The sequence below is a fragment of the Dendropsophus ebraccatus genome, chromosome 5, assembly GCF_027789765.1.
Source record: "Dendropsophus ebraccatus isolate aDenEbr1 chromosome 5, aDenEbr1.pat, whole genome shotgun sequence".
NCBI lineage: Eukaryota > Metazoa > Chordata > Amphibia > Anura > Hylidae > Dendropsophus > Dendropsophus ebraccatus.
In genome coordinates this window covers 133,882,205-133,910,000 of record NC_091458.1, presented here as the reverse complement: position 1 = coordinate 133,910,000, position 27,796 = coordinate 133,882,205, and the positions used below count along the sequence as shown (strand labels likewise).

Sequence of the window (27,796 nt, the reverse complement as noted above, 5' to 3'; positions counted from 1 at the left end):
CTTTACTACCAGAGTACATAAAAATCAAGGTGCAATAAGTATTAATTGTGGTTAAAGGATACTTCAACCTAAAACATATGTCAATTTTTCTTGCATGTATATAGCCTATATAATCAGTAAAGAACTACATTTTCTCAATTTAATTGTGCACGACCCCACTGGATAGTCTTTATATAATGTTCCTTTAAATGATGGCATACATATGTGTTCAGCCTTGACTCTTACCTTCACATGTTATGTGTCTTGCAGTTATTAGTATCCAGAGGGAACCTGTCTCAGCTGTTTCCAGTGATATAAATTTCCCAATGAAAGGTCGCCGGGGGATGAATGACTGGGCTAGAAACTCTGAGGATAAACTCTTTATTCCCAAAGAAGTTCTCTCTTTGCCCCAAGCAGGTAAACACTAGATACAAATGAACATACATAGGAATTGTATTGCATTAATGGACCGTGATATAGAATGTGAATGCAATTCTCTTATCGTATCCTCTCTTGTTTTTTTACACTGTAGAGACGGAGGACTCTGCCTATTTTGTGATAGGTGCAGTGCTTTACCGTACTCTCGGGCTCATCTTACCTCCTCCAAGTAACTCCTTAGCTGTCAGTTCAAAGGTTCTGACTGTCACTGTCCGTCCTCTCACCAAACCCGTAGAGCAGCTAGTCGTGGTAGAGTTATCACATATAATCAATGTAAGTACTATGTAGAGCATCAATGATATAGTCTCCATTGTTGTTTGACCGCCATGGTGCCTCAGTCCCAAGCCGTGACAGCTGTTATCTAGGACTTTGGTGCCAGTTTGTGTCTTTTTGCCTATTTTTTTACATCTTTTTTGTATATTGTATGTCTTTATACATCATATAATTGTAAGGAATTGTTATAATAAAGTGTGTCTTCTTATCTAACAGGGCACATCTAGTCCCCAGTGTGCTGTATGGGATTACTCTAAAAGGTTGGTACACTCAATCAGTTCAGAAGTTGATTTAATACTAGAAACAAGAAGAGATGACAGTGTTCATCGCCTAAGCTTAAACCGCTGGTTACCACATTTCTGGATGATGAATGATTAAAACCTTTCTTCTTTTCCAACAAAGCTTCATTTTCTATCACAATGCCTCCATATAGTTTGCCTCGAGTCTTGTAGAATCGAGAAAGAAAAAAAAAAGAACCTTTATTCCCGCAGTTGATTCTTCTTTTTGTAGAAGAACATGTCTGTTTTCAATAAAATAAACTATTGTCAGTGACCTTGGAAATGAGAGCTAATTCCAGCATAGTTTCTCTATCCTTGATCACCATTATAGCAGTGGAGAGTTGCTTCAGAGCTACAGACAATGTGACTGCGGCAAGTTTCTCCTTTTCAATTCATAAAAAAAAAATCACTGCTAATAAAATATTAATGTCAGCTCTTATTCTTTCTGTTAGGGTACTATTAAACAGGTCAATCTGCTAGATCGGCTCTCGTTTACTGGACCTATTAGTCGGCCCGATAGACATAGACATCATTAGCTATGTCTATGCAGCCCTGCCCAAACACCTGATACTTTGCCTCTCCCCGCTCCCTGTCTTCTCTCCTGTGCTCTGCAGCACCCTGGTACCGGCGGCAGCAGCGTCTGAGTTACAGGCCGCTCAGCCAATCACAGTACGGGACCATTGTGTCATGTGATTGGCTGAGTGGCTTGTCAGTTGACAGGCCACTCAGATGCTGCAGCCGCTGGGGCCAGGAAGCTGCAGAGCGGGAGCGGGAGACGTACGGCATCAGGTGTTTAGGCAATCGTCAGCCGCCGGCTGTGCATCACTATCACATGTAGCGATGCACTGTCGGCGCTCAACAAACCTAAACCAAAGATCAGCCAATAATTGTTTCATCGGCTGATCGTTGTCTCTATTACACAGAGTTATAATCAGCTGAATCAGCTCGATTGGGCAGATTATTGCTCCATGTAATTGGGCCCTTAGTTCCACCTGTATGGGATTGCACAGAATATCATTGCTGAAAGCTTTTCTAAGACCAAAACTTGGAGCTGTCCAGATTGGGAAATGCTGAAACTGTATCGAAGTGCTGAATTTGTATCGACCCATTATACCAGAGATGGGGAACCTTTGGTCCATGATTTCCATGCAGTCCTTGCCCAAACACCTGATACCTTACCTCACCCGGCTCCCGGTGGTCTCTCCTGTGCTCAGCAGCTACCCAGTCCCAGCGGCAGCCGCCGGGACTGGGAAGCTGCGGACCACAGGAGCGAAGACCGGGAGTGGGGAAAGGTAAGGTATCAGGTGTTTGGGCAATCATCAGCTTTTGGCCGTATTAAACGTAGTGATGCACAGTCAACGTCTGACGGCTTTAGGTCCAAACCTAAACCAACGATCAGCTAATTATCGTTTCATCGGCGGATCCTTGTCTCCATTACACAGAGAGAAAGAATCAGCCGTATCTGGCCGATTCAGCCTATTATCGCTCCATGTAACAGGGCACTTAGTCCCACCTGTATGAAAGCTGAAAGGCCAAGACTTGGAGCTGTCCAGGCTGGGAAGTGCTGAAACTATATTAAAGTGCTAAAACTGTATCGACCCATTATACCAAGGATGGGGAACCTTCTGCCCTCCAGCTGTTGCAAAACTGCAATTACTATCATGCCTGGACAGACGAAGGCTGAAGGTTTTTTTCCTTTCTTTTCTTTTTTTTTTCATTTTTTTTTTACATTGACTGATCAACATCATAACATTACATTGTTTATGTCAATGGGAACGAAAAGACCACAGCAGCTGATTTTCTCGCTGGGCGAGGAAGAGATTTGTTTAATTGTCGTACAGGACATGAAATTTCCAAAAGACAAAATGGGGCTTTAAAAAAAAATATGTATTACAATCATATTTAATTTGTTATTGTGTAAAGCAGATGGCGGCAGGCCTTTTTGCAGCTGCTAAAGTTTTCTATTTGAATATATACTGAGCGCTTGCCTCTTCCTTCTTTACCCTGTCATGGTTACATAGTTACATAGTTAATACGGTTGAAAAAAGACACATGTCCATCAAGTTCAACCAAGGAGGGGATGGATACAGGGAAGGGGGAGGGGTGATAGGTTCTATACATATGCATTTATATTATTTTGCTCTAAGAACTTGTCTAGGCCGGTTTTGAAGCCCTCTACTGTTTTTGCTGTGACCAGATCCTGTGGTAGACTGTTCCACAGATTCACAGTTCTCATGGTAAAGAAGGCTTGTCGCCTCCGGAGATTGAACCTTTTTTTCTCCAGGCGGAGGCAGTGGCCTCTTGTCCTTTGAGGGGGTTTTACCTGGAACATCTTTTCCCCATATCTCTTGTAGGGGCCATTTATATATTTAAATAAGTTAATCATATCTCCCCTTAAACGTCTCTTCTCCAGACTAAACAAATGTAATTCTTTTAATCTCTCCTCATAACTAAGATGCTCCATTCCCCTTATTAGTTTAGTTGCCCGTCTTTGTACCCTCTCCAGCTCTAGAACATCCTTTTTATGAATCTGGTTCCAAAACTGGACGGCATACTCCAGATGAGGCCGCACCAAAGCTTTATAAAGCGGTAATATTATATCCCTGTCCCGAGAGTCCATGCCTGTTTTAATGCATGACAATATCCTGCTGGCCTTAGAAGCAGCTGACTGACATTGTGTGCTGTTCTGTAGTCTATTATCTACAAGTACACCCAGATCCTTCTCCATCAGTGACTCTCCCAGAATAACTCCCCCCAGGACATATGATGCATGTGGGTTATTAGTACCCAGGTGCATAACTTTACATTTATCCACATTGAACCTCATTTGCCAAGTGGACGCCCAAACACTCAGTGTGTCTAAGTCATCCTGTAACATCTGCACATCCTCCATAGACTGTACTGTACTACAAAGCTTGGTGTCATCTGCAAAGATAGAAACATTGCTGTTAATTCCATTCTCAATATCATTAATAAACAAGTTAAACAGAAGAGGGCCCAGTACTGACCCTTGGGGTACACCACTTATTACCGGGGACCATTCGGAGTAGGAATCATTGACCACCACTCTCTGGGTACGATTATTAAGCCAGTTTTCAATCCAGTTACACATTAAATTTTCCAAACCGATAGACTTTAACTTACCCATCAGACGTCCATGAGGAACTATGTCAAACGCTTTTGCAAAATCCAGGTACACTATATCCACAGCCGCGCCGCCATCCAGGCTTCTACTTACCTCTTCATAGAAACATATTAGGTTGGTTTGACAGCTTCTGTCCTTAGTAAAACCATGCTGGTTATCACTTATAATACTATTAGCCACTACATGGTATCCGCTAGAAATCTGCTTATGAAACACAATGACTGTCAGTTCCGAAGAAACGGCAAACCCACATTTTTACTGCTTATATTATGTATATATGTCTCTCAAAATACTCATCTCCACTCTATGAGAGCTTTCAAAGAAGAAACTATTGTCTCAGGTGTGGGTTTATCACTTAGTAGACTATTGCTACATCCATGTTTGAGTATGAAAAGGTGTGTACGTGTGAATGTGTGGGTGTTCGGGAGTGTGAGAACCCTTCTCTCATCCTTGCCGTTTTTCGCTCTTATAGTCTATCTGCCATGGTTGCCAGAGTAACGTGAATGAATGAGGAGAGGTTTAGTGATGTATGCGGAGATTATGTTCCTTTTATGTGTATAGGTAGCTGACTATATTGAGATCGGACCCCTGGTATTAGTTAATGGAAATGCAGCAAGATGATGAAGCTTAAGGCACGGCTTTAAATGCTCCTAAATAGAAGCATTGAGTCAAGAGCTACTCGGAAAGTATATGTGTTGCTTAGAATTTTTAGCAGTGTAAGGCTATGTTCACATAGCGTAAAAATAAAAATAAATGTTGGCAGCCTTTTCTATTTAAAAAGACGTCTGTTATCGCCGCAATGTAATTGACATCAATGCAATGTTAGTTAATGGACTAACGGACCTCCAATGCACACAATGTATAAAATGACAAGACGTTACTTGAGCGGACGTTAAAATAATGATCATGACAGTGGTGGGTCTGGTGTGCAGCAGGTCAGTGGCAGGTCAGGTGTGCGCCGGGACGTGTGGAAGATGTGGCCATGGACAATGCTGCCTCAGGTGGCAGTGTTGGAGATCCCTGAGGGGATTAGGTGAGTCCTGGGTGGCGGTGGGGGGTGGCCATGGATGGCCTTACTTTGGGGAGGCGCCCTACTTTCGGGGATGCCTTAGTTTAGAGTAGGGGGGGTCTTACTTTCGGGGGGATGCCTTACTTTAGGTTAGAGGATAGAGTAGGTGGGTTGTCTTATTTTAGGAGGGCGTCTTATTTTCAGGGAAACACGATAGAATAATGTACCAACAGCCGACATTGTACTGATGGGCAGCCAAACTGTGAAATGACAGACTTAATTTTAAACTCAAACGACCGACGTAATTTTAAACGGAGTGTGAACATAGCCTAAGGATATATTTCCACTTCTGCAACATATCGGCGAAAGGCGGCAGTCTTATTATAATCACAGCTGCAAATAATGTTCATGATCATTATTCGTGTCCATGATTATAATGAGACGTACACCTTTCCCTGATATGTTCCTGAAGTGGAAACATAGCCTAAAAGAGGTCCATTGCTTATAAGGCTATGTTCACACTACATATGAGACCAGCCGTTCCGTGATCCGGACGGGTCGTGGAACGGCCAGTCTCTGCCCGGATCATCCCGGCCGGAACTTAAGTAGCGACCGGATGATCTTTCAGTGTTCTGATGCGTGCGCATCAGCGCGCACCCGCATCAGAACCTCCCACAGCACACAATGAAGCAAGCGGCCGGAGCCGATCGCTTCATTGTGTGAACTGACAGGGTTTCCTACGGCCGTAATTTAATTGCGGCCGCAGAAAACTGACATGTCAGTTATTTGCGGGTCCACACGAGATCCCGGCCGGAGCGTATATGATGTGTATACGCTGTGGCCGGGAACCCATAGAAATGTAGGCAATGTTCCACACTGCATAAAGTACTGCCGTACTGCAACGACGGCCATACTTTTACGTAGCGTGAACATAGCCTAATACTTTAAAGCTCCCAGGTCCTGGAAACCCATGTCCTACTTGTTTAGGTGTAACCACATTTTCTAAAGCCTTAGTCAAAGCAAATGTACCACTTTCATTAGTGATAAAAAATATTTTTATACAACCTGACTGGCACCAGTCTTGGTGGTGTCGGACATTTTCTAAAACGCTACTTGATTCCTGCAACCTGGGGTGCGGGAACTGTCATCAGTGCACCAAGTGACCTCATTTGCATATAGAGAAACTGGCTCAGAGAATTGGTTTGAATAATAGACGACGCCAACCAAGTTAAATAAAAATATTTTTTACTAATGGAAGTGGTATATTCACTTTAAGGTAGTGGAATGTAGAAAAGCAGAGCACCTGGTAAGAAGTGACAGAGAGGTAAGAAGGATTTGCTGTGATGTCAGATTAAACCTCCGAAACCCCCTAAGCCTCGGTGCTGCATCATTCATCACTATTCAGAATATTATCCCTTTTGCTCTTTTTTTTCCCCCTTAGCTCAATATTTCATGTGCTTTTCTTCCTCTCATCTTTTCCTCTTCATGTGTAATCCCTGTAGAATAAGGTTTTACAGCATAACTTTATCTCTCCCCCATTGCTCACACTCACCGTATATTCCATTTATGTTCGCTGCCTTCTTTCTCTGACACTTTACCAGCTGTTCTCCCTTTTTTTTTCATGCCTCTTTGTTACCCTTTCAGCTTCTTACGTTCCCTCATTTCATACTACCACTGCACAGTCTATCCCCACACATTCTGTCATTCCCATCTATCACTCCATTTCTCCCCCTCTCGCAGTGTTTACTTCATCATCATCATCCTCCCCATTGTTTCTCCCCCTCGTTTTGCCTTTCCTTCTCCCCCACACTCCTTCTTTCCTTGCTTCACTTCTCTCCCTGGGTTTCACCCACACACACTGATATTCAAGACACCAGCAAAGTGATGCAGGCTTGCTGTGTCTGCTCCAGAAATGCACAGCTTTTCTAGTATCCTCTACTGTTTAGACAGGGAATCTGTATTGCTGCCAGCTGTACTTTTTCAGGGGTTGGCTTCATATTTTTCTTCTGGTCACTAGTGATGTATCCAGTGGGACTTGGGACACCGAAAGCTGCCAGACCTTACCGACTCACCCATCTCACACCAAATGCCTTTGCAACCAGCTCTCCACCTTTGCAGTGTTGGCACAACTTCCCAAGGAGTTGGTAAGTATAAGAGATCATATAGGCCAGTGAGATTTACTTACTCTAATATCCTGATTGGTTATGGAAGACCCTTTAAGGCCCATTCCTTTTGATAGTCGTTGTGTTTGTATCATTGTGGTTCATATTGTATATTGCCAGTCTTGAATAGGTGTTTGCAATGGTTTATTTTTCAGGTCTATTAGCATGTAGAATACAACAACTCTTACAGCACTTACACTCCTAACCCCTGTAAAAATCCATGAACATATTTCATGCATAATTGACTGCACATCATCTAGCTGACTATGCGTGTTCACTACTATAAAAAGAATGGGCCGTGCGGTAATAGATTCCTCTAATAAATTATGTGTGGGAGATTGGTGCTGTTGAGAATCACATATGTTCATAACCGATTCAACAAACTTTATTAATTCTGTGTGTAAATCTTCCTTTTTGGTATATGAATCAAGGATATTTGTCCATCTACCCCATCTAGCCATATTTCCTATGTGGGAGAGAGCCATAGATCTCCAGTTCTCATGTATAATGCATGGTTCTTAGTATGATTGTCTTTTAAGTGGATTTTAGAAGCTTCTCTGTATGTTATTTTTATGATGCTTTTATTGCTATAGAATATATTTTTTTTGTGATACTATCATACCTAAGTGTCCATACTTGATGATCTGAAGTTCTAATACAGTTTGTACTCTCAGGGCCCTATTACATGGGACAATTATCGCACGGTAAATCGTTATATCGCTCGAATTTAAACGATAATCGTTCTGTGTAATTGTAGGCAGCGATCGAAAAATCAAAAATGTATATTTAGATCTGACTCCACTGGTCATTTTACACAGAGCGATAATTCGCCCAATCGATCGTTTAACGATTTCGAAGTAACAATTTGTTTTTTATGCTGATCAGTGTTTAGACGGAAAGATAAATCGTTTGAAAAATCTTTATTACGATCGCTTTGAAGATCGCTTAAGGCCATCTTACACACTAGGATGAAACAGAAACACTGTTTAGACGAAGCGATCTGCGAATTATCAGCGAACGATCAACGATGATTTGAGAACATGTTGAAAGACCAAGATGACCAATTTCTCACTGGTTGCTTGATCATAAGCTGTGTTTACACGAGCCGATTGTCGCTCAAATGCGATCGTTATCGAAAAATTGAACGATAATCGCTCTCTGTAAAAGGACCATAAAATCATTGTTAATCGTTGCTAATCACCGCTGTAATTCCACATTCGTTCGCTGTAACTCTGCATTCCTTCTGTTTAATATGGTGGGCGATTTCAGTTAACGAGAAATAATCTTGTTTGTGGTCATTTGTCGTTAACTGTTAAAAATCTAATAGGACCCTACTGGTGAGAATAGGGTTGATGTTAAGGTGTGCTTCTTTTTCTACCAAGTCCAGTCCAAACTCTCTAACAAGTGGTCAGTACACTGGCAAAAGAAACCTTTGCGGGGATCAGACAAGATGGCAAAAGCATCTTGTTTCCCAGGGAGTTGATTGACTAAATACATATCTGATTAAGTTAACTTATCTCGCCAACTTATTGAGTGGTGGATCCACTAAAGATCTAAAAAAGTATCAAAAAATACATCATTCTCTCTAACAGTCCCACTGTCCTCCTGTTCCGTGGGGAAGGTGGAGATAGCCCGAGTCCCACCTGGAAAACAGGAATACAGCCTAGGTCATAGGCTGTATCCCTGCTTTCCAGGCGGGACCTTGGCTTTCTCCACCTTCCCCAGGGAACAGGAACACTGTGTGATTCAAATGCCGATCTTTCAGGTTCTTATGAATAGGAACCTTACCATTAAAAGGGTTATCCAGCGCTACAAAAACATGGCCACTTTTCCTCCTCTATTGTCTCCAGTTCAGGTGCGGTTTGCAGTTAAAGAGGACCTGTCACCCCCCGTGCCAGGGTGACAGGCTCCCGACCCCTGTTAGAGCCCCCTATACTCACGTGACCCCGCCCGGTCCCGCTTTCTGAGCCGGTCGGGTCACGGAGATTTCAGCGCCCGAAGCCCGGCGCGCGCTGAGAGATGAGTCCGATGCCCATAGAGAATGACGGAGCATCGGACTCCCCATTCATTCACTATGGGCACCTGACTATGCTGTCAGCACGCGCGCCGGGCTTCGGGTGCTGAAATCTCCGTGACCCGACCGGCTCAGGAAGCGGGACCCGGCGGGATCACGTGAGTATAGGGGGATCTTACGGGGGTCGGGAGCCTGTCACCCTGGCACGGGGGGTGACAGGTGTCCTTTAAGCTCTATTTACTTCAATGAAACTGAATTTGAAACCCCACCCAGTCTGGAGACAAGATAGGGGGAAAGTGGCCATGTTTTTTTAGCGCTGGATAACCCCTTTAAAGTCTATGGCTGAGAAGGCTTGAGAAAGACCATGCTGGGTCGAATGTTGCTTTTGTGGATGTTGCTTGAAAAAACTTCACTGAATTCTCAACTACTAGATGCTTTCCGATGACTTCCCCTTTGATGTTTCTAGGACAGGGGTAGGGAACCTTGGCTCTCCAGCTGTTGAAAAATTACAACTCCCATTTAGCTTTAGCTTTGACTTTCCAGGCATGATGGGAGTTGAAGTTTTGCAATAGCTGGAGAGCCAAGGTTCCCCATCCCTGCTTTAGGACATGTCAAAAGTTTATTTTCCAAAGTAAGAGTGTCCTTTTAAGTCAAGTAATTATAAACCTTCCTTCAAAAGAACTTTGTGATTCCCTATTAGCCTTTTGTTGTTCTCAGAGAAGACAGTTATTTATGGACCACGGAACTCAATGCTAAATTAATAAATTTAAATATTAAACTTAGGAAGTACAGCAAATGAGAACATCTTGTTTTAGTTCCTGTTGTTCCAACAGTATATAAAGCAGAATCGTATTAAACCTCCTACTATACAGACAAGTCTCAAAGTGAATTCTAAATATATTGCGTTCTGCTCAAAAAGGCCAAAAAAGTCTGAAGGAAAACTAACAATGAACCATGGGATGGCAAATACTTAAAGAAGATGTTGTTCTCCCTACAGGTAATGGATATCTCTGGTTCTCCGTCCGTCCCCTTGATGATCGGTTGTGCGGTATCCTGCATGGCTTTGCTCATCCTTCTCGCCGTTTATGCTGCATTTTGGAGGTATGTGACAACATATATAAAAAGGTCATATAAAATTAAAGAGCTTTCTAGAACATCCTGGAAGGAAACAATGTATATGTCTAATCCATAGCCCAGGCTGGAGATTAGATATGTAATGTATAAACTGTGGACTGACACATCCTGAAAATATACCATTACTTTCTAATTGGTTAGGGGTTCCTACCAATCTTGGCAATGTATCATCAACCTCTATGATGGGAAGCAATCTGACCTTATTGCTAATGGCAAAGGTTTACCACACACACGGTGCATTATATACACAGAGGGAGAGATGTATTATCAAGTTAAAAGTATACCTCCATTTTCATATTTCTTTTAACATTTCAACAAGAGCTTTAAAGTGTGGCCCAGATTTACTATTGCAAATGTAATTACTTCTAGACACTTTTTGACATCTTTTTTAAGGTTAGCTTAACACGTACCGGATCCGCAACAGATATCACGCTGCGAGTTTGCAGTGAAATCCATTGCGGATCCTGGTAGTGTGAAATGAATGGGTCACATACTCGCAGCGTGATATCTGCTGCGGATCTGGTACGAGTGAAGTTATCCTTAACCAGTTCTGACAACCTGTAAAAAGAATATGGGTAATATAGGGTAATATAGGGTAATATAGGGTGTGGCTTAATATAGAGTTATATAGGATGTGGCCTAATACAGTGATCCCTGAACTTACAGTGGCCTCAGGATACAATATTTTCAACATACAGTTTTCCTTTCTGGATCATCGTAACTTGAGACCAGACTTAACATACTGTGCAATGCTACAGACAGTCCAGATCTGCAGCACATGTAAAAAGCTAAATGATCAACCAATGAAACTGGGCATTTTACTGACAAAATCCCAGTATTACTGAAATGCATACACTGGTTGGCTGTGTAGCAGTGATTCTCTGAGTATAGTGTGATACGATAATATAGAGTAATATAGGGTGTGGCTTAATATTGGGTAATATAGGAGGGGGTCTAATATAGGGTAATATAGGATTAGGTCTAATATAGGGTAATATAGGGTGTGGTCTAATATAGGGTAATATAGGGTGTGGTCTAATATAGGGTAATATAGGATTAGGTCTAATATAGGGTAATATAGGGTGTGGTCTAATACAGGGTAATATAGGATGTGGTCTAATATAGGGTAATATAGGATGTGGTCTAATATAGGGTAATGTAGGGTGTTGTCTAAAATAGGGTAATATAGGATGTGGCTTAATATAGGGTAATATAGGGTGTGGTCTGATATAGGGTAATATAGGGTGTGGTCTAATATAGGGTAATATAGGATGCGGCCTAATATAGGGTAATATAGGGTGTGGTCTAATATAGGGTAATATAGGGTGTGGTCTAATATAGGGTAATATAGGGTGTGGTCTAATATAGGGTAACATGACTTTGACGGTGTGTGAACATAAGCCTAAAGGTGGTCCGATCCTATAAAAAACATTTACTTCAGACTACAGAGAGATATACAGTCATTGTAGTCTATTATTAAATCCTTTTAGTAACCTCATATACACCATATTAATGATACTCTAACCTTAATTTATATCTGTGTTGGATTTACAATTTACTGAAGGAAGCCACTTGCGGATACTTCCCATTCAGTCCCTGTTTGTTGCATACAATTGCTATACCCATCTTTCTCAATTACTCGCCCATACAGATTTACAAAACAAACCTTTTTAATTTTCCATCCTCTGCTCAATATAGAGATATCCTTTGTACAATATGGATAATGTTCAATGCTCCATTCTCACTGTCTCTAAATATAAAAACTGCTTGTCATTACACAATGTCTTTGCTTATACATTTCATGGCGGATGTGATAAATTCCCATCATTTAGAAACAATTTTAGAAATAATTGTAGCTGTTTGTCAGCCTGGCCGTGCACCATACAGTACTGTGCAAAAGTCAGAGACCACCATGTCATTTATTTAATTTCCAATAAAAACAGCCATTAAATACAAGTTATTCATTCTTCAGTGTCAGAAAAGATGCAGAGAACATATTTATCAGGAAAATAGATAAAAGCCTTCAGCGCTAAGCATAATGGGGAAAACCAGAGTTTGTAAAATTACTGTAGGATGTGGTAGACCACCAAATGGTATCCATTCGATGATAGTATTTTCCATATTATAGACAAACCCCTTGCATGTTTAGATCTATGAATATGATAGTGGGGGAATCCTTGATTGGGATCCCTTTTTTATTGACCTTCAAAGACTATCTCTCCCTCTGGAGGATCCTACTTATCTGTTCATACATGAACAGACCATTGATTTCAACAACAAGAGGGACAATCTGCACTACAGGTTCAATATCGGACAGGGACGCTGGTGTCCCATACGAATGGTATAAACTGGGGTGCTCACTAAGTGCATATGGCCATGTAGGTAATTGTACTTTCAAAAGATAAAGTAGTGGCACTCACCAGTGTAGATTTCCGTGCAGGTTCCTTTATTGATGATAACGCGTGGACATAAACAGGGCGGACGCCAGACAGGTGCACCTGTCTGCTGTCCGCCCTGTTTATGTCTATGCGTTATCAATAAAGGAACCTGCACGAAAATATACACTGGTGAGTGCCACTACTTTATCTTTTGAAAGGACCATTGATTTCAATCTATCCCTTAAGTGTGAGAATACAAATCAATATTATGGATGTCTGGTAGTGCTGAGCAGACTTGGCGAACTGTTCTGATTCAACAACGTTCTCCGAACCCGAACTCTCGGCATTTGGCTCTTGGCAGCTGGAGGAGTTGGATGCTCCCCTAGAGATACATGGATACAGCTGTAGGCCATAGGCTGTATCCATGTTGTCCTGGCAGCCCTAGGGCGTCATCAAACTACATTAGATGCAGGGAGTCAAATGCCAAGTATTTAGGTTCGGAGGACGTTACTGGAGAGGAACAGTTTGTCAAATCCGCTCAACACTTTCCAAAAAAGCTATTGCTGAAGAAAGGTGATATAGTTATATAGCAAGAAAATAATACTTTGCTTTTTATAGCGTCAACTGATTCCATAGCACTGTACATAGTTTGCAAATGTTGGTCCCTGTCCCCATTAGGGCTCACAATCTAAATTCACGTATCTATATGTTTTGGGTGTGGGAGGAAACCTGGGTAACCGGAGGAAACCCACGCAAACATGGAGAGAACATACAAACTCTTTGCAGATGCTGCCCTTGGTGGGATTGGAACCCAGCACTTGATGAAATGTATTTCAGCACATAGAGTCCATACTGTGTGCTGCTGCATGCATGAGGTTCATACAAAAAGTACAATTGTGTGAATATTAGTGTTGAGCGAGTATGTTCTATCAGGCATAGTGCTTGATCGACCATTAGGGCGGTCAGTCAAGCACTATGCTTAACCAAGCACCTTGTAGTGCTCTGGATACTGAAAAACACATTAGAACTCTGCCAGTAGGCAGTCAATTGATGGCATGCCATCAGAGTTTTAATGTGTTTTGCAATTGTAACGTATTGAATCTCTTCGTTCTAATTTTTGTATATTTTGTCCCTTGACCAAAAATTAGAACAAAAAAAAAATGCAAGATGGCGGTGCTCGGGTTACTGCAAGACAAATTAGAACTCTGGCGGTATGCAGGCAATGGATGGCACACCGACTAAGTTCGAGCAGGTCCTAACATTATTGAATTTTTTCATTCTAACTTTTGTACATTTCGTTTACACATCCCTTCAAGGGGAACCAGGCACCCTCCGCTCTGCTGAGCAGGGGACACCTGGCTAAATGCTCAAGTCTCCCATTAATTTTAATGGGGTTCGTAATTTGAGTTGTAATGAGCAATCAAGCATTTTAGTGCTCACCCAACACTAGTGAATATGTCTACAAGGGATTCTATAGCTAGTTGTAGATAACAAATGAACAACCTTTTGACCAGTATATGGCTTCTAGATAAAACCTTTGCATTTATCGGAGTGAAATATTTGCAGATTTAAGTTTAGTGGAAAAGGAATGTAAGTAAGACATATGATCAATTGTTGTTAAACTCTTACTCATTGCACCTGCCCACAGACATTTTATTATGCCTTGTTTACCAGGGGGATTTTATAAGACTAAACTTGTATTTGTATTACTCTTTACAAATGTTCTGATGGATTGTAAAGTTCCAAGCGGTAATGTGCTTTTTTTTCTGCTTTGTATTCTAGATTCATTCGTTCGGAGCGCTCCATCATCCTACTCAATTTTTGTTTGTCCATTCTTGCCTCTAATGTTCTGATTCTGGTGGGACAATCGCAAGCCCTCAGTAAAGTGAGAAAAATTCAATGTGTCTGGCTGCTTTAACGCTTGAATGGATTTTTTTTTTTTTAAATGGTTTTAAAAATGCTTTGTAGCAATGCTGTAAAAATAGAAGATACTAGACAGTTCACCTAGAAAACTGAAATGTGAGATTGCTATAGTAACCACTATCAATGGTACTAGGGGGCATAAATGCACATTCCCATACAAAGAGATAGATGTACCTTGATGTGGTATACGGATAAAGACAGATATAACCTGATGTGGCATATAGATAGAGACAGCTATACCTTGATGTGGCATATAGATAGAGACAGCTATACCTTGATGTGGTATATAGATAGAGACAGCTATACCTTGATGTGGTATATGGATAGAGACAGCTATACCTTGATGTGGTATATAGATAGAGACAGCTATACCTTGATGTGGTATATAGATAGAGACAGCTATACCTTGATGTGGTATATAGATAGAGACAGCTATACCTTGATGTGGTATATGGATAGAGACAGCTATACCTTGATATGGTATATGAATAGAGATAGATATACCTTGATGTGGTATTAAATAGAGACAGCTATACCTTGATGTGGAATACGGATAGAGACAGCTATACCTTGATGTGGTATATGGATAGAGACAGCTATACCTTGATGTGGTATATGGATAGAGACAGCTATACCTTGATGTGACATATGGATAGAGACAGCTATACCTTGATATGGTATATGGATAGAGACAGCTATACCTTGATGTGACATATGGATAGAGACAGCTATACCTTGATGTGGTATATGGATAGAGACAGCTATACCTTGATGTCGTATATGGATAGAGACAGCTATACTTTGATGTGACATATGGATAAAGACAGCTATACCTTGATGTGATATATGGATAGAGACAGCTATACCTTGATGTGGTATATACATAGAGACAGATATACCTTGAAGTGAAATACGGATAGAGACAGCTATACCTTGATGTGGAATACGGATAGAGACAGCTATACCTTGATGTGATATATGGATGGAGTTATTTACTTAAGAGTTTCTATGCTAGTGTGAAAAAAGTTGGAACTTTATATTTTTATATTACAAAATTTTAAAACCACTTTGTACATGAAGCTAATAATAGATATAAAAAGATCCAAGATCCAAGGAGCCAGGGGTCCAATAAAACCACATGCTTTATTTAACATTCGACAAATGCATAAAGCCTAGGTCATAGGCTGTATCCCTGTTTTCCAGACGGAACTTGGGCTCTCTCTACCTTCCCCAAGGAAGACAATGGGGTTCCAAAGGGGATGGTTCTGGTTCCTAAGAATCTGAACCTCAGCCCGGTTTGTAAAATTGTTGTCTTTTAACATCTTTTAACATGTGGAAAGCCGTAATTCAATGGTAGCAAATACCTGCTGCCATCGCTCTATGCAGCAGAGCGTCGCCATCTCCTATGGGCTGTCAGCACGACTTAAAGATCGTCTGGGCAGCTCCCTGCGACCCCCCTTTAGCCATGGATTGCCTTTATTTATCCAAGAATGGCCACTTGCAGACTTTTGAATAAAGCATGTGGTTTTACTCGACCTTTGGTGCCTTAAATCTTCCATTCTTCTGATGTCAACACAATACAGTGGAGAGCCATGTCATGATGAAACATGGACTCTCCCATTGATTCATATAGCTCAGCCACTGGGGATGGTAAATATGACTACCACTGCCTAAATAGCTGCTCAATTATGTACAGTAGTATTCATAAAGGATTGCATGGCCCCATGTTCAGTACCCATTGTTCCATTATACCAAAATAATATGATCATCATCCTTAGATTATCATGTATAAATGCTAACTGGTTATTACAGAAAACCCTGTCATTGTTTTAGCAACGAGAAGAGGGCAAGCTAGACTTAATCAGAATACAAAAAATAACTAAAGCATATGCAGAGATAAGAGAAGCATATTACAAGGTTTGTACCCGCAATCTGCCCCCCAAACGATTGTACTGTTGTGTAGCTGCACTTATTCCAAGATCTGTCCCGGGGTCTATTTGGCAGGTGATGCAGTTATTGTCATAAAAAACTACTTTTAAACTTGCAGCCCTCTGTCAAATTATTGTGGCCTAGGGCTTTAACACTTCTCTGTCCCTCCTCCCCACCCTCTTCATCATTAGGAATGAAGAAATCCCAGGCAGGATTTCTCCTAATCATCACTTGTATGAACACTGCACATGGGCCTAAATGATACAGCCCATGTGCAGTGTTCACACAAGTGGTGAGTAGGAGAAATCCTGCCTGGGGCGTTCCTAATGGTGAAGAGGGCGGGAAGGAGGAACGGAGAGGCATCGCAGGCCTAGGGCACAGACAAACTAGGTCACGCCAATTTGACACAGGGCTGCAAGTTTAAAAGTTGTTTTTTAGGACAATAACTGCATCACCTGCCGAATGGACCCCATGACAGATCTTGGATCAGCTATCTGAAGGTAGAAGCAAATTGTGGATACAGAGTCACTTTAAATAGTGCAAGTATATAATCCTATACAGCAGCAGTTTGGTAAGAAAGAAAGCTCCACTACTGTCTTTGAGTTACTGGCTGGCAGGATTGCTTAAACTACTGAGCTCGTATGGGATTAGATTGACCCTAACATGAAATCAAAATGCCCTACAAACCACCTACGCCTCTGGGAAGAGCTAAAAGAAATACTGAATACCTCCAAAAACTGACAGATCCATTGACAAATATCTGCAAAGCTGTGCAAAAGGCAGGCAAAGGATTACATGATGAATGTCAGGATTGATGAATAGAAAATTATAAAAGCATATGATGAAATTGTCAATGCATTGATTATGATTATTAGTCAATGAAAAAAAAATGATTCTTGGAATCTTCAGTGACCCCCAAACCGTTCCCGAGTAAGAGTCATATGAGCCACTGACATAACAATGACGCTACGATCCATAACAGTGCAATAATATGCAATTATTCCTATTAGCATGCGAGTTGCATCCAGAAATAGCATGTTAAATAATGAGCACATCTGCTCTGTGTTCTTCCTACGCACACACTGGTCCTACACATCTTTGTATGCTGGGTTGGCTTTTATTTCTCTCCTCCAAAGCTTTTTAATCAATATTTGTATTAAGTTACGCGCTCAGTAATACAGTAGATCTGCCATGCTGGGGGCTAAAAAGGGAAATCAATTTGGAGATGGAGTGGGAGGTGATATGTCAAGAGTGTATTTTCAGTGTTTATTGCACATAGAAGAGCAGAGAGATGAATGGGGTTGTTGTGGCCGTTATGACTGCCACAAGTTAGTGGTAGCTCGAAAAAGGGAGTTGTGACTGCTATATTTTATTATTGCACCTATAGTACTAGTTGGGGCATTCAACTCTCTGGTTTAATAGTACTTATGTATTCACATTGATGTGACTTTAAAAAAAATTGCTGTGGTAAAAAAAAATTGAGAAACACACAAAAAAAAACAGTACTCCCCTAACCAATCTCCCACCACTGCCATTTAGAGATGAGCGAACCTTGAGCATGCTCGAGTCGATCCGAACCCTATTTGATTAGCGGTGGCTGCTGAAGTTGGATAAAGCCCTAAAGCTATGTGGAAAACATGGATATAGTCATTGGCTGTATCCATGTTTTCCAGACAACCTTAGAGCTTTATCCAAGTTCAGCAGCCCCAGCTAATCAAATACCGAACGTTCGGGTTCGGATCGACTCGAACCCGAACCTGGTTCGCTCATCTCTACTGCCATTCCAATAATACCAGGGCTTCCGCTCAACCTCACTTCATGGTCCCCATCTTAACACAAGTAAATGCCACTGTGGTCAGTGATTGGCTAAATGGACATTTCCTGAGACATAGGCTATGTTCACACTACGTATATTTTCGTAAAACTACGGCCGTTGTTGACAACTCCAACAACGGATGTGATTATTTAAAAAATATACGTAACATTGCCGCCTATGGAATCCTGGCCGGAGTGTATACACATAGTATATGCTCCATCCGGGATCCCCAGCGGCGCCGTAGAAAACTGACATGTCCGTTTTCTGCGGCCGCTATTCACTGAATAGCGGCTGCAGAAAACCTTGTCAGTGCACACTGTGGAGCGAGCGGCTCCGTCCGCATGCTCCATTGTGTGCAGTGGGGAGTTCTGATGCGGGCGCGCATGGATGCGCCCGCATCAGAACTCTGTGGCGCTAAAGATCATCCGGCCAGTACTACAGTATCGGCCAAGATGATCTTTTCTGAGACTGGCCGGTCTCTTACAAGGTCTGAACATGGCCATATACTTTATGTTATATCTGATACCATACAGTATATCTTGTGCAGCAAGTAAAATTTCTGCTGCTGTGTTACAGGAGAACTCCTGTAAAAAATACAGTGCAGGCAGGGGGTGCAGGGACATAATTAAGGATGTATACTTACCCGTCCCCATGCCCCGCAGTGCTGCATCAACTATCATGGACCCCCACTAGCCTCCTGAAGCTCCTGCTTATGCAACATCATGGCCTGGATGATGGAATACACAGTCAGCCAATCAGTGACAAAGGTAGGACAATGCTTCAGTCACTGATTGGCTGGGTGGATACTTTTCCCTGGGTCATAACGTATCAGGAAGCCACGAGAAAATGATGTGTGGCAGCTGTCAGTGATGCAGTGCTGCAGGGGCACAGGAACAGGTAAGTATAGATTCTTTTATTATATTCCAGCGCCCTCTTACCCGCACTGGATTTTTGGTTCACTTCCCAACTCTTTCCTTCTTTCTTAATGTTTTTTTATTAGAACATTTCTCAGCTTTACTAATTGTTAACACAGCAGAATGAAGGCTTCATATTCTTCATAGTTTATCACAGAACAGCTGCTCTTTAATCAATTGCTGCCTCTTTACTGCCTAAAGGCACAGACCTATTGTGTCGAATGGGAACTGAAGCCCTTGTAGTAATTCTTCCTAATTCTAAAAACATTCATTACTATGAAATTAGAGGAAAGGGTGAGCAAAATCCTATAAAGGTTCCGTACACACACAGAATTTCACTCAGTATTTTGATCAGGTATTTTTTCAACCAAAACCAGGAGTGGGTTGAAAACACTGATGTAATTTTTTCTTGATTCCACTCAAGATTTTAACTATAAATACTGACCAAAATACTGATAGAAACACTGGCTAAAATGCTATTGGGGGAGATTTATTAAACATGGTGTAAAGAGAAACTGGCTCAGTTGCCCCTAGCAACCAATCAGATTCCACCTTTCATTCCTCACAGACTCTTTGGAAAGTGAAAGGTGGAATCTGATTGGTTGCTAGGGGCAACTGAGCCAGTTTACCCAGTCGCCCTATGACAGCACCCCTGGAGAGGACCTCCCACCGCAGGACAGGAAACCTGTGAAGATAAAAGTCTAACACACCTCTCCACACCTCAGTTCAGGTTTCCTGTCCGGCGGATAGGAGGCCTCTGAAGAGTCCCTTCCTGGGACGAAGATCTAACCTCTACCACGCCGGCTGCAGGTCCCCCGCTGGCGTTGGCTAACAGAAGGGGTTTTCCTGGAGGCAGAAGCCTGTCCTAGGACAGCAGCCTCAAGTCTGGAAAGAGCTCCGGACGGAGCAAGTGCCTCCCCAATAGCTACCGGAGCCGTGCTGCTGCTGGATCCGGGGGCTAGGGCAGAGCGGGCCGTGCCTGTCTCTCCGGCTGGCGTACGTCCGGGGCCTGCACGTGGTGTGCGCTCAAGGCGTGCGTTCCACGTGCGTGTCACGGGCATGCGCACGTTCGCGTTGACGTCAGACGCTGCTTGGAAGCAGTGTCGCGGGGGAAATGACGTCAGACGCCGGGGCCGCCGCATCCGACGCTGTGGAGCTCGGTGGCCCGGGTGGTTTATAAGGCCTGGGGACGCGCTCACCTCCGGTCCATAACTCCAGCGCGTCCAGGAGTGGAGGACTCTACCAGCCAGCCACACCTGTCTGGTGAGCTATACTTCCGGCCTCAGCATGTCTGAATCATCGGGCAGGAAGGATAAGGGACGCCACGATCGCTCCTCGAGGTCTGATAGATCCGACAAATCTGAAAAACATCAGAGACCTGAGAAGCCTGACAAACCACCTAAAAGTCCGGTACCGTGCAAACCAGAGGGGACAATTTGGTGAGAGTTTTCTATCTTTTCTGAATTGAAATAGTTTATGCTAATGTTTTTCAGGTGTCCGATAAACCGCCTAAAAAATCTGCTGCCAAACAACACCATAAGGAATGTGCAGAATGTAGAACCCCGGTACCTGATGACTATGCCAGGTCCATATGTCAGATATGCATTGATAGATTAGTCTCTCAGGAGTCATCCTCCCTAGCTGACACCCTTAAACAAATTGTGAGAGACGAGGTTCAGGCTTCCCTGAGGGGGCTAGGAGTACTGGCAAATACTTCCTCTACAGACCTTAGCGTACCTGTAACCCCAGTGATTATGGAGGAAGAAATCATATCAGAACCTCCGGTGGGGGACAGGAGTCTAGAGGAGGGCGAAATAGAATGCATACATTCATCTGATGAGGATCAAGACAGTGGACCATCCAGTAGAAATCTATTTCCTACAGATGACACTGACCAGCTAATTAAGGCTATCAGAGCTTCAATTAACATTGAAGATAAAAAGATCCAGTTATCTGTGGAAGATACTATGTATGAGGGCTTAACCCCCAAGAAACCCCGTACATTTTCTCTACACAAATATGTAAAGGCTCTGATTGATAAAGAGTGGGATAACCCGGACAGAAAATTCTTTATCCCTAGGTACTTCAAAAGGAAATATCCGTTTGAAGAGGAGGAGACTAGTGCCTGGGACAAAGCCCCGGTGATAGATGCCCCAATAGCAAAAATTGCAAAGAAAAACTCTCTCCCATTCGAGGACATAGCTACTTTGTCCGACCCAATGGACAGAAAATCCGATTATTATAACAAACGTACATGGGAGGCAGCCACAGGGGTTATCAGGACAAGTGTAGCCTCCACTTGTGTAGCTAGGTCACTAAGGGTTTGGATTGCTAAGCTAAAGTCCCAGTTATCTAGTGAACCATCCGGTGAGAAACTCCTAGCGGATATACCAGTATTAGCCAAAGCGGCAGATTTTCTTTCTGACGCCTCAGCAGATTCCATCAGGATGGCAGCCAAAGCGGCTGCACTCTCCAACTCTGCGAGAAGGGCATTATGGGTAAAATCCTGGAAGGGAGATATGACCGCCAAGGCTAAGTTGTGTGGGATTCCTTGTAATGGCAAGCTTCTGTTTGGGCCCTTTTTAGACTCACTATTAGAGAAAGCTGCGGATAAAAAGAAAGGGTTCCCGTCCCAACCTAAACAGCAGGAGTCCTTTAAACAGAGGAAACAATTTAAGAGGCCCTTTCGTGACTCCCCGGGAAACAAAAAATTTAGAGTCCCAGGGAAGGGTAGAGGTTTTATCTTTAATTCCAGAGACGACAAGCCAAAGCCTTCCCAGCAATGACGGTCTCCCGGTGGGGGGTCGTCTGTCTCTTTTTTCCCATGCTTGGGGAGCCATCTCTCCCAGTCCTTGGGTTCTCAACTCAATTTCTTCGGGTCTTCTTCTGGAATTCAGAAGTTTTCCCAGAGACAGATTTCTCCCCACCAGGAAATTATCAGACGGAAAGAAACAGCTAGTCATAGAAACAGAAGTTATGTCCCTAATTCAGAAAAACGTCCTAGTACCAGTCCCTCTACAAGAACAGCAGAAAGGGTACTATTCACCTCTATTTTTAGTAAAAAAGCCAAACGGCTCCTTCAGGGTGATAATAAACCTCAAAGGCCTAAACAAGTTCCTGCAATACAAAAAATTCCGAATGGAGACCCTAAAGTCAACGATAAATCTTCTCTCCCCAGACTGTGTGATGGCATCTATAGATCTAGAAGATGCATATTACCATGTGCCCATACATTTGTCACACCAGAAGTATCTTCGGGTGGCAGTCTGGCTGAAAGACAGGTGGACTCACCTACAGTACAGGGCGCTGCCATTCGGGGTCTCACAAGCACCCAGGGCGTTTACAAAGATTATAGCGGACATGGCCTCCTATATAAGGAAACGAAACATAATTTTCATCCCTTATCTAGACGACTTTCTCATAGTAGCGAATACAACTCCTTTGCTTCAGCAACATCTAGAGATAGTATCTCAGATAATACAAATGTTAGGGTGGAACATAAACTGGAAAAAATCAAATTTCTCACCTTCAAGACAATGTGTGTTTCTTGGAACACTACTAGACTCTTCCCTACAAATTTCTCTGCTTCCCTCCCCAAAACAGGAGACAATCAGACAGAGAACGATGGACTTATTTCTCAACCACGAGCCTACAATAAGGGAAGCAATGTCACTCCTAGGACTGTTCACTTCATGCATCCAGTCGGTTCGCTGGGCCCAGATAAGGTCAAGACCTCTACAGATGGACACCCTAGGAAATTGGAATGGAACCCAAGCAACTCTAGACCAGAGGTTCGTACTGAGCTCTGTGGCAAGGCTAAGCCTGCAGTGGTGGCTAGATCCAGAGAATCTAAAAAAAGGGATAACTTGGAATCCATCTCAGATAATCAGAATAACAACAGATGCCAGTCCCTGGGGCTGGGGGGCCCATACCAGTCAGACCTTTTTACAGGGGAGGTGGCCTCCTCATCTGATCAATCAGACTTCAAACTACAAAGAACTTCACGCAGTTCTTCAGGCCTTAGAGGGATTCTCACAACTAGCATCCTCAAAAAATGTGCAGATATACTCAGACAACACCACGACAGTCGCGTATATCAACAAGCAGGGGGGCACCCGCTCTCAATCCCTGCTTCAACTGTCATACGCAATTTTTCAGCTTGCAGAACACAGCCTTCTATCCCTATCAGCAGTACATCTGAAAGGGGAGCTCAACACTCAGGCAGATTTCCTCAGCAGGACCAGGATCAGCCAAGCGGAGTGGTCACTGAACCAGGACATTTTTCTCAAAATAACAAAACGGTTCGGTTCTCCTACAATGGACTGGTTTGCCTCAAGGGACAACAGGAAGCTGAGAAGATTCTGCTCCCTAAACCCAAGAGATGCTCCAACAGCGCTGGACGCATTGGCGCAGGACTGGAGCAAGGAGTTGGGCTATGCATTTCCCCCTCTCAGTCTAATTCCCAGAGTCCTAAAGAAGATAGGCCAGGACAAAGCCAGGATGATCCTGATAGCTCCCTTTTGGCCCAGACGTCCATGGTTCACGTTACTGAGAACACTCTCAATAGACCAGCCATGGATACTTCCAGAAGTTCACAACTTGCTGACTCAAGGTCCCATAGTACACCCGATCTCGCCTCACTTACACTTGACGGCATGGATGCTGAGAGGCTAATCCTGAGAGGTAGGGGTCTGTCAGATACTGTGATTAACACTATGCTTGCTTCTAGAAAGGATATTACCTCCTCCATCTACTTAAGGACCTGGAGGGTCTTTCTGAGGTTTTCGCAAGGGAGACAAGATCCTTTGGGGGATCCTAATATACCCTTAATACTGAATTTTCTGCAGGCAGGTCTAGATAAAGGTTTGAAACCTAGTACTCTTAAAGTACAGATCTCAGCTCTCAGTACCTTTTTAAATGCCAAAATTGCAGAAAACCTCTTAGTTAAAAGGTTTATTACGGGAGCTATGAGGCTACACCCTCCATCCAGAATCACGATTCCGCCCTGGGATCTCAATTTAGTCTTAGACGCACTCACTAGGCAGCCATTTGAGCCTCTTGACACCTTACCTATAAATATTCTTTCCCTGAAACTCACCTTTCTCTTAGCTATCACTACAGCTAGAAGAGTAGGGGAGATCCAGGCCATGTCAGCTTTTCCTCCTCATACACAGATCCTAGAAGACAGAGTAGTTATGAGGACCCTGCCATATTTTCTCCCTAAGGTCGTATCTGAGTTCCACAGAAGTCAAGAAATCATTCTCCCTACCTTCTGTAGCAATCCATCTAATGAAAGGGAAAAAATTTTCCATAATCTAGATGTTAGAAGATGTCTGTCTAGATACCTTGAGGTTACAAAAGATTTTAGACGTTCAGAGAATTTACTGATTCAGTTTTCTGGTGTTAACAAAGGGAAGTTAGCCTCAAAACCTACTATTAGCCGCTGGATTAAACAAGCCATAACACTTGCTTACACATCACAAAACAGGGATCCCCCACCCTATTTTTCAGCTCACTCCACTAGAGCCATGGCAGCATCATGGGCAGAAAAGGCAGATGCTTCTCTGGACCAGATTTGTAGGGCAGCAACCTGGTCTTCACCACATACCTTCCTACGCCACTATAGACTTCAGCTGAATCCTCTGTCCGATCTTTCCTTTGGCAGGAAGGTTTTATCCACAGTGATCCCTCCCTAGCTTAGTTTCTAGTTTAATCCTCCAGGGGTGCTGTCATAGGGCGACTGGGTAAAACCAGAATTACTTACGGTAATGATGTTTCCGTAAGCCCATGACAGCACCCCTCTGGTATACCCCCCCTTGTTTATTGTTAATTAATTAATGTTTTGCTTCTTCTCCGCTGGAGTACTTTTATAAGAACTGAGGTGTGGAGAGGTGTGTTAGACTTTTATCTTCACAGGTTTCCTGTCCTGCGGTGGGAGGTCCTCTCCAGGGGTGCTGTCATGGGCTTACGGAAACATCATTACCGTAAGTAATTCTGGTTTTCACTTTACACCATGTTTGATAAATCTCCCCCTATGTGCGAACATAGCCAAAGAGTTAAGAGAAGCCAGAAGGGTCAGCTTTTGGTTATGTTCCCACTAGGTTGTTTTTAGGTAAAGAACGAACGCTGATTGCAATGGAATCAGTGTCCATTCTCTACAGCAGTGGCGGCATTGCATTGAAGTCAATGCAATGCTGTCCAATGTGTTCACACAGCGTTATGTTAGAATGGGCCTTAAAATGATGTTCCTGGATATTATTTCCAGCCGTTGTTCAATGAACAGTGCCTGGAAATATTAGCTGTTCACACAAAGTAATGTGCAGCGGTGGCCACACATTACATTGAAGTTAATGGCTAATTGATTTACGGGCACACCCAATGGTGCCCGCAAATCAATAGTAAAAAAAATTGCGTTCCTGCAGCCGATACAGAGGTATTGGCTGCAGGAAGGTTCAGCAGTTTAACAACATACGTTGCTATTCAACGGACGCTGTTAAACATAATGTGAACATAAGGGGAGATTTATCAAACTGGTGTAAAGTGAAACTGGCTCAGTCGCCCCTAGCAACCAATCAGATTTTATGTTTCATTCCTCACAAACTCTTTGGAAAATGAAAGGTGGAATCTGATTGGTTGCTAGGGGCAACTGAGTCAGTTTCACTTTACACCATGTTGGATAAATCTCCCCCATAGTCTTTAACGGTAAAAATGATATCCGTCTTTCATAAGTGGCATCATTGTGCAAATAACGTTCATTATTTTAAAAATAATGGATTATATTTGCACACCGGCCGCTATTGTTATGGAAAACGGATGTCATTTTTACATAGTGTAAACCTAGCCTTTTCCTTACACTGTGCAACTCTTATCCATTAGCTATGTCTGAAAATCAAGCTCTCTATTCAAGTGAATAAGGCTGAACTGCTATTCCAGACAAAGCCAATGGACAAAACTAGAGCACATGCTTGTTCCGATCCCAGACAATCACTTTAAGAAACATTCAGTCAGAAGAGTTTTGTTTGTGTTATGTCTTCCACTTTTAATAGACTGCTGTATGTGGATGAGAAAACGGATAATTGTAACCGTTCTAAACCAAAATGTAACCAGAGCTGAACAGGCAAAAATAAACTATGGCAGTAATGTAAGGTAACTATGTATTAAAGGTAGAGTTATCCAAGTGTTATAGTTAAAGGGAACAATATTGGAGTACACTTTGTACAATTGAACAGATGACTTTATTAGCTTGTAGTAGAATAAGGAACTATTAAGTTTCACATGAATGGATGTTAAGATTACATTAAGAGCATTTGGAATAGTGCCGTGGGCCCAAGTTAAACGAAAAAGAATTCTATAGCTCTTTTCCTCTTTCAGCTTGGTTTGTTGAATAGACAAAACAAAAAATGCCTATGAACCAACAAAGTTAATCTACTCCAAGACTAAATACTACTCTCTGTCTTCCTGCAGGCTGTTTGTGCTTTGATCGCTGCTTTTTTGCACTTTTTCTTTCTTTCTTCATTCTGTTGGGTGCTAACAGAGGCCTGGCAGTCCTACCTGGCTGTCATTGGGCAAATGAGAACGCGTCTGGTCCGTAAACGCTTTTTGTGCCTGGGATGGGGTAAGTACAGATTTCATATTGGGTTTCAGTACAAACATTTTAAAGCACCTATTCACTCAAAATGTAAATTAGAAGGTTTGAATGGGCTAAGCTCATATCTCCTTTTCTCTTTAAGGGTATAAACCCACACACCGTATACGCAGCAGATATGCAACAAATACGCAGCAGATTTGTTGGTACAGATTTGATGCTGTGTTCAGTTATTTAGATCTAATCTGCTGCGAGTTTGCTGCGAGTTTGCTGCGTATCGCAGCAGTAATTACGCGGCATATACGGTGTGTGGGTTTATGCCCTCAGAGTCACTGCTGTTTGAAAAAAAAAAAAAAACTTTTGACAACTTTTGAGAAGTTATGATCGGTCCGGGCCTGAGTTCACTGACACAGAGCAGGGAGCGGATGTGCTGCAGTGTGGTCTCATTCTCACATTCTCAAACTTCAGATCTGGACAAATAAAAAAGTTTTTTGTTTTTTCAAACGACAGTGACAGTGTCATATTGGCAAGGGCCTAGAAGAAGAGATATTAGCTGCTATTTGCAGAGTGCCGATGTGCGCATAAATCTATTAAAAAATGCTGGTTTTGCAAATAATTTATTCTCAAGTAGGCTCTGTGTGCCACTTGTGCCAGAGGGGCGGGGAGGGGGCAGAGCAGGGGGCGCTGCAGCACGCAGAGGGGGTATGGCCTTTGCATTCGCCGTATTTAACAGTTTTCCGGTGGCTCCGAGCTGGCGTAGGTTTCACTTTGTGTGCACAGACTGGCACAGGATTTATGTAGAGACAGTGCGCCTGTACA

General features: G+C 42.7%; 1 protein-coding gene across 1 annotated transcript in view; it reads left to right on the top strand.

The window, feature by feature from the left end:
* The window catches only part of ADGRB2 (adhesion G protein-coupled receptor B2), a 145,472-nt gene that overhangs the window by 93,989 nt on the left and 23,687 nt on the right, over positions 1 to 27,796 (top strand). The window contains exons 11-17 of the mRNA XM_069972977.1: positions 250 to 396; positions 512 to 690; positions 907 to 950; positions 7,140 to 7,266; positions 10,296 to 10,399; positions 14,593 to 14,695; positions 26,857 to 27,007. Coding sequence (XP_069829078.1) covers positions 250 to 396; positions 512 to 690; positions 907 to 950; positions 7,140 to 7,266; positions 10,296 to 10,399; positions 14,593 to 14,695; positions 26,857 to 27,007 — 855 coding nt within the window. The remainder of the gene's footprint in view (positions 1 to 249; positions 397 to 511; positions 691 to 906; positions 951 to 7,139; positions 7,267 to 10,295; positions 10,400 to 14,592; positions 14,696 to 26,856; positions 27,008 to 27,796) is intronic.